Source organism: Protomyctophum bolini (genome assembly GCF_963924005.1).
Source record: "Protomyctophum bolini genome assembly, chromosome: 12".
Classification (NCBI taxonomy): domain Eukaryota; kingdom Metazoa; phylum Chordata; class Actinopteri; order Myctophiformes; family Myctophidae; genus Protomyctophum; species Protomyctophum bolini.
Genome location: NC_137873.1, coordinates 25,108,516 through 25,117,103, shown reverse-complemented (window position 1 = coordinate 25,117,103; position 8,588 = coordinate 25,108,516). Strand labels below are relative to the sequence as shown.

At 42.8% G+C, this 8,588-nt stretch overlaps 2 protein-coding genes across 3 annotated transcripts; one reads left to right on the top strand and one right to left on the bottom strand.

Annotated features, from left to right (window-relative positions):
- The first annotated feature begins 451 nt into the window (after positions 1-451).
- LOC308325574 (endothelial differentiation-related factor 1 homolog) lies at positions 452-1,588 on the top strand. Its single transcript, XM_080778105.1, has 2 exons — positions 452-546; positions 637-1,588. Exon 2 carries the CDS (start codon positions 675-677, stop codon positions 1,137-1,139), a length of 465 nt encoding a protein of 154 aa, XP_080634231.1. The 5' UTR covers positions 452-546; positions 637-674; the 3' UTR covers positions 1,140-1,588.
- Positions 1,589-2,723: 1,135 nt separating this feature from the next.
- czib (CXXC motif containing zinc binding protein) lies at positions 2,724-7,918 on the bottom strand. 2 transcript variants are annotated; one of them, XM_080777707.1, is made up of 9 exons: positions 7,902-7,918; positions 7,727-7,810; positions 7,122-7,160; positions 6,738-6,794; positions 6,556-6,637; positions 5,736-5,767; positions 5,205-5,282; positions 4,347-4,412; positions 2,724-3,005 (listed from the first exon to the last, which is right to left on the bottom strand). In XM_080777707.1, the coding sequence occupies exons 3-9, from the start codon at positions 7,125-7,127 to the stop codon at positions 2,928-2,930; spliced, it is 399 nt and encodes a 132-aa protein (XP_080633833.1). In that variant the 5' UTR covers positions 7,128-7,160; positions 7,727-7,810; positions 7,902-7,918; the 3' UTR covers positions 2,724-2,927. The 2 variants fall into 2 exon arrangements, with proteins under 2 accessions (XP_080633833.1, XP_080633832.1); XM_080777706.1 differs by lacking the exon at positions 7,122-7,160 and having other exon boundaries at positions 7,902-7,916.
- Between the last annotated feature and the right edge of the window lie 670 nt (positions 7,919-8,588).

Here is an 8,588-nt window from a genome sequence, read left to right as displayed (position 1 = left end):
TTTATTTGTTAAATATTTATTTAATGTTTTAATAAGCGGGGGGGGGGGGGGCAACACATGTAGATCAAAATAAGAGGGAAGATAATGTTGAAAACAAAATAATAATATAATGGGGTAAATCGGGTGCAATCATAGACTGTAAAAGGGAGCAATGCGGTATGCTGGGTAAAAAAGGGGGGGCTGATCTACAAGCAAAGCAGCGCGTCGCACTGCGACCAACGCGACGCATCGTTTAGCTTGTAGATCGAGAGATCAGTTCTTAACTTCTTTCTGGCGAGCGACACTCTCGCGAGATGATTTGTGGCCCGCCGTACGACGGGGTCGTGCACTGAACAATAGCCGATCTACAAGCTCACAACGCATCGCATCCGCCGCGCGTGATGAACTTATGTATCGGCCATTTATTTGGTGCGCTTCTCGCGCGATCAAACCCCAACGTCATACGTCACCACGCAGATTCTGAATCAGCATGACACTACTACTACAGCACGAGCAGTGACAGACAGTTCGAGAAGAAGCAAGCAGAATTTGTTGTTGTTGTGTTAGGTAAGCGAAGAAATCCCTGCGTTCCTCAAAATAATAACCGATTTAATACTCGCATTTGTACTTAATCATACGTGTATTTCTTGTACACAGTATCTACGGGTATCGAACAACATAACCTGGACAGAAAGATGGCAGAGAGCGACTGGGATACCGTGACCGTGTTGAGGAAGAAGGGGCCGACCGCCGCTCAGTCAAAATCCAAGCAGGCCATTACTGCCGCACAGCGCCGTGGCGAGCAGCTGGAGACCAGCAAGAAATGGTCGGCGGGGCAGAACAAGCAGCATCTGGTGACCAAAAACACGGCCAACCTGGACCGCGAGACGGAAGAGCTGCACCACCAGAGGGTCCCGCTGGAGGTGGGGAAGGTGATCCAGCAGGGCCGACAGGAGCAGGGCCTGACGCAGAAGGACCTGGCCACTAAAATCAATGAGAAGCCGCAGGTCATTTCTGACTATGAGTGTGGGAAAGCGATTCCCAACAACGTGGTCATGGGTAAGATCGAGAGAGTGATCGGGAGGAAACTGCGTGGGAGAGAGATTGGACAACCACTAGAACCCAAAACGACGACGACAACGACAACCAAAAAGAAATGAACACTAAACGATTGATGCTACTCCTCGATCCGCCACCCTCCTCCACCTGCTTGTTTTGATTCTGAACCCAACCACCCAGGTGTTTGCTGCACACTGCACAGTTTGGGCAATATGCTGTTTGCCTTTACATAGAATGTTGTGGTTCTCTGAAGTACCATGATGATACATTTTTGATATGCTGTGCAACCGGATATGGCTACAGTACAGTGTATATATATATGTTATGTTAAAATAAATCAACAATTTTGGCAATATATTGCTTGCCTCTACATTTAATTTGGCAATATATTTCTTTGCCTCTGCATTTAAGTTTGGCAATACTGTTTGCCTCTACATTTAATGTTGTGATTCCAAGTACCTTCAGTTTTGATATGCTGTACCCACCAATTTCTTTCTGTTGCATAAAAAAATAAATCAACTGCAACAATTTTGGCAATATGTTTGCCTTTACATTTAATGTTGTGGTTTCCTAAGTACCCAATACATGTTTTTATATGCTGTACATCAGTGGTTGTAGTTCTCAAAGAGGTCATTGAGGTGGGGTGGCCGAACGGTTTGCGGAGCGGTCTTAATATCGGAAGGTCGCTAGTTCGTATCCCTGGACCGGCACGTTAAAATTACCACCGCTGAAGTGCCCTTGAGCAAGGCATTGAACCCCTACCATGAAATGTTCTATAAGCAGGGCATGGCTGTAAACAAGTTCTTGAGCTTAGTCCAGTTACCCTGGGTAAACGTAACTTTGCTTTGCTTCCAGAGCACCCCTAAATTAGTTAAATTTCACTACCTAGAGAAAAGTGATCATAGGTTTAATTGTCCACGGTCATCTCCCCACCTAAATTAGACAGGAAATTCTGTATTTAAATCTAATCGAACAAATCCTCTTATGAGGGACCCTGTATTTCAAATGGGGTCCACTAATCAGTTTAGGGGCCCTTGACCAGTGTTGTTGTGGTACTTTTAGAAGTGGAGGGACGACATTTGCGTGCATGTGGGCAACGCGTGCAGACACTATTAAAACATGCAGATGTGTATATAGCCAATTTAGAAATGGGTTTTACAATGCTTAAACCATATCCATAAAAGTAAACAAGTCAAATATTTTAGACGAGAGAAGGGGGGATGGAGCTCCACTGTGTCCTCCCCACTACACCACTGCCCTTGACATTAAAATAAACGTTTCAGAACTACTGCTGTACACACCCCAATCATGCTTTTATAGGTAATTGGTAAATCAATCTACTTCTGGTTGTTACAAGGGCAGATGTGGTTGACTTGATACATCTCAGTTCCAACCATATTCTGAGAATTGAGCCCCTATTTCCCTTTTACATCAAAAGGTTTTCTTGCCAGGTTAAATCCAAATTAAAATATCTTCAATGATAGATGAGCAATACGAACTTGTTTTAGCTAAAGTATTTTTCCGCCCTGAATTGGATAATTATTTTACAGCATGAAATGCACAAATGTTTTCTTAATTAAGAGCCCCTCATTGTGTACTTTGTTTTTGTTGCAACAAATACAAAAATATACAAATTCTAAGCAAACTTAACTTCTCAGACAGGGAAAAAACTGAAATCACAAACAGCCGTTTTAACTCTTTATTCACAAATCACTAATAAGCACTGGTGGTACATTTTAGCATGACACGATTATTGATATCCAATCCTGTTGGCTGACGCCACTTAAGAGTTCAGTTGAACCACACTGCCTTACGGCCAGTGAGCAAGTCCATGGATGTTTGGTCACTGACTGAAGGTCCTTGTCCAGTAACTGCATTGTAGGAGGCCTTCAGCACTTGATGAACTTGTGTGTAACCTCATATATCCCCACAGACTCTTTGACCTTCTCATCATAATCGTTCCAGTCCTGAAAATGTTGTAAACACAGAAATTGAAAAAACACTGAGTCATACCAGTGTTCTGCAGTGAAAATACAACAAGCACAACATGCCACAATGTGATAACTGAACTTGTAGATTGGCTATTTTGTGTCAATGCACAATTTGATTAGCTGCTGTCAGTGCTGTGTTGCTTACATCAGTGATTTATAAGGTCTGTTTTGCAGCCTGCCTTGTTTTTACCCTGCTGTAGTTTTTAACTTGAAATGGAAAACTACAAAATCAGCATTAGCCCATAAATTTAATATATGGGCTACAGCAGAGAAAACTAAAGCCAAAAAACCTAGACCTACTGGTGCGGAGCAAAAAGAGATCCCCAGCCCTGCCCCCTGCATCATTCATAGGAGACAGTGGGGTTGAGTTCCAGGGCATACTGAACAACAAGCCGAACTGGACTGATAACACGGACGGAGGTCTTCTACAAGAAGAGCCGGGAAAACAGGTTCTTCCTGAGGAGCTCAGGTCCGTTGGCTTGTGTAATAGGATGCTACAGAAAGATGTTCTACCTATCTGTTGTGGCAAGTGTCATCTTGGTGTGGTGGTGAATGTGAGCACAATGAAGAAGCTGTTGGCTATCACGTCTAAACCCTTCCATCAACCTTTCAAACTGATGGACTGGGTCAGTCCTGTGCCAGCAGCCATGAAATAGAACAATGACTAATGCTCAACCCAACATCAGGTCTCCCACCTTGTCCGTGGCCACGGTCGAATGACCAATGTGATTGTTCTTGCAAGCCTTATATCCCGTGGCGTGGACTAATGACTAATGACAAATATAACAATTGTGGAGAAAAAAAAGCGGGTGTATCTGTATCTTCCATTCCTGCTGTGTTCTCATCTGATCTATTTGCCTTTTGTATGACTGCTTTAACTGTCATGGTGACTACATTTCTCTTATGGGATCAATAAATGTCTATCTACTTGAAACACCTGGCAGCGTGACCTGGATGCAGATGTGTCTGGGTATTTTGGGGAGAGCTGTTGAAACGAACACAGGACACAGGACTTGAGCCTATGCTCAAAAGTGGGCATAGGCATAGGCCTGAAACCATCCCAATATGAAGGGCCCTAAATGATTTGCATTAGATCTGTAATGCTGTTATTTTGGTGGAAAGGGAAACTAATTATTTCCACCCAGTTTAAGGCTATTCATTGAGTCACCAGATGTATCGGTAGGCAGAGATCTCTGACCGTCTGGCTGTGCAAGATTATGTAATAGGATGTCGATAAAAACTACTGTATGCAATGATCCAAACGTTAATTTAGGAACGATTGTCCTCTAGTGTCATTCCTGCGGCAGTGGCACTCACTTTCTCCAGCAAGGTGATCTCAGGAAACGACGTCCCAGAATCTGTTCCTTGTGCAGCAAAGCCAGCCTGGTGGATATTTTAAACAATACAAAGTAATCATTACAACGTCGACCATAGCAACATCCTACAGTCAAGTTTACAGAATGTATCACACACAATGTGTCCATGAATGAATGAATGCACTTTGAGCTTTTTCATGATCACCATTCACCACATTTCAGTGTGTGTAGTGAGGGTATACGTGTAGTTTTTTAATGGATAACACTGACCAATTATGCATTATACAGAATCTCTTCATTTCATTCAGTCTCTGCCATAGTTCAAAATGCAGGTGAAGTATTACGGCATGAATGAGTGGTTCTGGCTCCCAAACTGTGGAATGAACTCCCTATTGTAATTAGAACTTTACTTGTGCTAAATGCACGGGCCCACCTGCTGTTCCAGCTTTGACCAGTAGGGCTTCTACTGGGGCCAGCCGTTCTGGGGGCTTGGTGGGACCCGGAAGGTTCCAGGCTCAATCCCCTGAGAAATACACTGAATCCCTAACTGCAGATTGGTGCCTTGCATCATGGTTGCCTCCACAGTCGTTGTGTGAATGTGTGTGAGAATGGGTGAATATAATGCACATTTTATCCAAAGTCCTTTGGACAAAAGATGTTTAGAAATCATTTATGTGATTTAAACAACCTAAATTCTCCCAAATCATCAAACACTACAGCGCAGAGCAGCTCATTTTTAAGCCAAATTATTGACAGTGCACCCTGCTGTGCTGACGTTTCAGCGATATTACTTAATGTTGTACTACTGTATGTAACACTACGCTACACATTCTGTATACATCCTAGTGACAGCTTTCACCTGAGGCTGGAAGTCAACCGGCTCCAGACCTCGACACTCAAACTGCACCATTGTCTTGAACCTCTCGTTGTCCTCCGCCTTCAGGACAGCACACACACAGCACCGAGAGAAATACAGACAACGGTGTAAGTAGCTGAAACAAAGAAGCATTGTGACTCAACATCCCATCATTGTTCGTGAAGCACTGATGATGTTGGAGTCTGTCCTAAAGAGTTTTGAATTGCTCCACTTCACCAAGTGGAGCAATTCAAAACTCTCAGACAAGTTTGGAGTAGTTTGGGTTGTTAATCATGTTAATAGACAATTTAAACATGATATGTTTTATACATAAATGTGTGCACGTGTTGCACACTGAAAATAGCAGATCTACAATCTCACAACGCAATAAATGCCACAAAACCATCAGCTACAGCATTTTTGGTGCGCAACACGATGTGCAACAAAGTATAACTCTGGTTCCAGGTTCCTCAGGTTAAATGTGCCTATGACATATGCAAGAGCAGACCTATTGTAATATGTACTTTTACTTACATTGTAAGGCGTGATAGTATTTCCCAGGATATCTATAAACAAAACAAACAATATAGAGGCCATTATTCTCTATCTATTACAGATTTCACTTCAGACCGTGACAACTTAACTCTGCAGAGTTTGTAGCCCCTTTCGGAACCCTCGGTTACCTTTTCTGAATTTTGGACGGCGGTACCCTAGGGTCCCTTGTAGGTTTTTCCACCCTCCATAGGACGCAGATTTACCCACTGTCTGTTCACGGAGACCTGCTCGGTCGCTTGAGTGTTGGTGTGATGTTTCAAATTGCATACAACAGCTTTAGGAGACCGCAAAACGGCATTATTCGCCGTTGCCGTTAAGTATTTTTTTGAAGTTTTGCTTCGTTGAAATTCTCTCTTCCTCACTTACCATGTCCCGCCTACCAAGACACAACAGCATTTTAAACATCCTGCATGTACGCGGTCAGCCAATCAGAGGCAGAAACTAGGACGTGCAGCTAGCCAGTCGCCGCTCGGGAGGTGTTACAATGGGAAGTCAACAAGGAAGAGAAGTTCGGCGAAGCAAAACTTCAAAAAAATACTTAACGGCAACGGCGAATAATGCCGTTTCGCACCCGTTTCCGCGGTCTCCTAAAGCTGTACAGTATGCATCTTTGAAACATCTCACTAACACTCAAGCGACCGAGCAGGTCTCCGTGAACAGGCAGTGGGTAAATATGCGGGAAAAACCTACGAGGGACCCTAGGGTACCGCCGTCCAAAATTCAGAAAAGGTAACCGAGGGGGGCTACAGATTCTGCACAGTTATGAAGATGCAGACAGAGATACGTTGTGGGCTCTTACCAATAGAATTCTCCCTCGCACAAAGTTTACACTTCTGCACCATGCTGGCACTGCTTCTGCCTCCTTTTAGAGGTGTGCTTTCCTGGGGAAACAAATACATTCAATTCATTTTGGGCATGTGTAGAGTACCATTGTTGCGTTTGCTAGCAACCCATATGGACATAAGATAATCAGGCCCTTACCGCAAGGGTTACATATTGCCATTTTTCTGGAACTTCCCCACAGTTTCCGCATTTTAGCTGAATCAAGAGAAGGAGCCATGATGTTTTGTTAGTTCATACAAAAGCCAACTTGTGCTCTGTGTGAGAGAAAGAGGGACAGTGAGTCATCACAGCAAAACATTACTTTCCCCTTCCTTTGCAATCAATAGGGTTTAGGGAAAATCAGGTGTTATATACTATACTGTCAGAAAAGCTGCATAGGCAGCTGCAAGAAATTTAGATGCTAGCTGCAAAAAAATTTAATGGGTTTTTTAAATCTAGAGTTGCAATACCTTCCATTGACAGCCCATTCATCCAAATAGAAAGGTCTGATCTGCTTGTATTATTAAACAAAGTTAAACTCACCAACATTGCAGCTGTAAGGCAAGCTTATCCTCTTTCAATCTGCAAAGAAAAAATCCCCCGTAGACATGTTATGTGCTACTTTCTGCTAAGAAATTATGTGCTGTGATCAGTTTTTCTAAAGTGGAGTTTGGAAGCACTCGTTTTCATTAACGCATCGTGCTGCTGTGCATGTGCAAATTTGAAAGAGGTGGTACGCAGGGCCATACAGTGACTTCCGACGAGCGCTCCCAAACTTCAAAATAACCAATGTCTTGACAGAAAGTAACATGTGACATGTCTACGGTGGATTTTTATGGGGGGGGGGGGGGGATTTTAGATTGAAAGAGGATAATTCAAGTTTACAGCTGCAATGTCGGTGAGTTTAATGTAATGTAATACAAGCGAATCTGACTTTTCTATTTGGATGAATGGGCTGTCAATGGAAGGTACGTGTCGCAACTCTAGATTCAAGTTTTCAACCCTTAATCCTTATGTTGTGAATTATGATGTGTATATAATATCTATTCGGTTTCATAGATTTCAATGGAACGAGGGGTACATAGCCGGCCTATATCATATTGTTTTGACTGACAGGCTGACAGCAATGACATGACAGGTATCCTTACTTTTAGAAACCAGCGGAAATCCTCGCCCACGGGTCGTACATTTGTGATATTCTCCAGGGTGGCTTTGAACTGCAGCCCGAATTTCTGTTATGGGGGAGAGAAAAACCAGATGTGTGCCGTATAGTTACACAAACTCATTGTTAAAACCTACCATGCAGTTGTTATCAATACATACCACCATTTTGAAGTCTTCCTGTACTGTTAACGAACGTGCGTGCGTGCAAACGTAAAACTAAAACGTACGCTTTCGTCAACGTAGACACAAGAGGTCACTGTTCTGCAAGATTGGAAGTTGTGACATGTTTTCCAAATTCCAATGGTTCAGTTGCAAAAGACTGAGAATGCATTTCTATTGCCTTTTGATGATGGGTGCATATTTTGAAATGTTCCTCAGTCAGAATTAATCAGATAATAAAATCTTGAGAATATGACATGGTACCATGCAGTTTACCCTGAGGCTTGTTTATCCCCAACAATAATTAGAAGCTCACATTCATTATCACCATGACCAAACAACCCCACTATCACTATAAAAATGTCAGACATGTAGGTTTTAGTCTACATATACAGTTACAGTATAGTATGATTCAGGCTGCTCAGGCATATTTCTTCACATTGACACAAGTGTTGTGTGTCAACTCCACCCTCACACCACACAACCCATCCTTGTCGATGAGGAACCACTAAGATTTCACTTATCTGGGAGCCTCATCAGTAAGTAAGTTTGTTAAGTAAGCACTGTTTGTCATTGTTCTCAAAAGTTTTTATTTAAAGGACCCAGATATTCACAATGGCTCTCAACCTTTTTTATGCCAAGGACAATTTGGGTGTCCTGGACACCCACATTTTATTGAACCCCAAC

Excerpts from the sequence above, each read along its gene's own strand:
- LOC308325574 (XM_080778105.1), top strand. The coding sequence starts at position 675 with ATGGCAGAGAGCGACTGGGATACCGTGACCGTGTTGAGGAAGAAGGGG.
- czib (XM_080777706.1), bottom strand. Across the intron at positions 6,638-6,737 it reads GGCAATATGTAACCCTTGCG|GAAAGCACACCTCTAAAAGG; the intron begins GTAAGGGCCTGA and ends TTGTTTCCCCAG. Across the intron at positions 5,768-6,555 it reads TGCGAGGGAGAATTCTATTG|ATATCCTGGGAAATACTATC; the intron begins GTAAGAGCCCAC and ends TTTTGTTTATAG.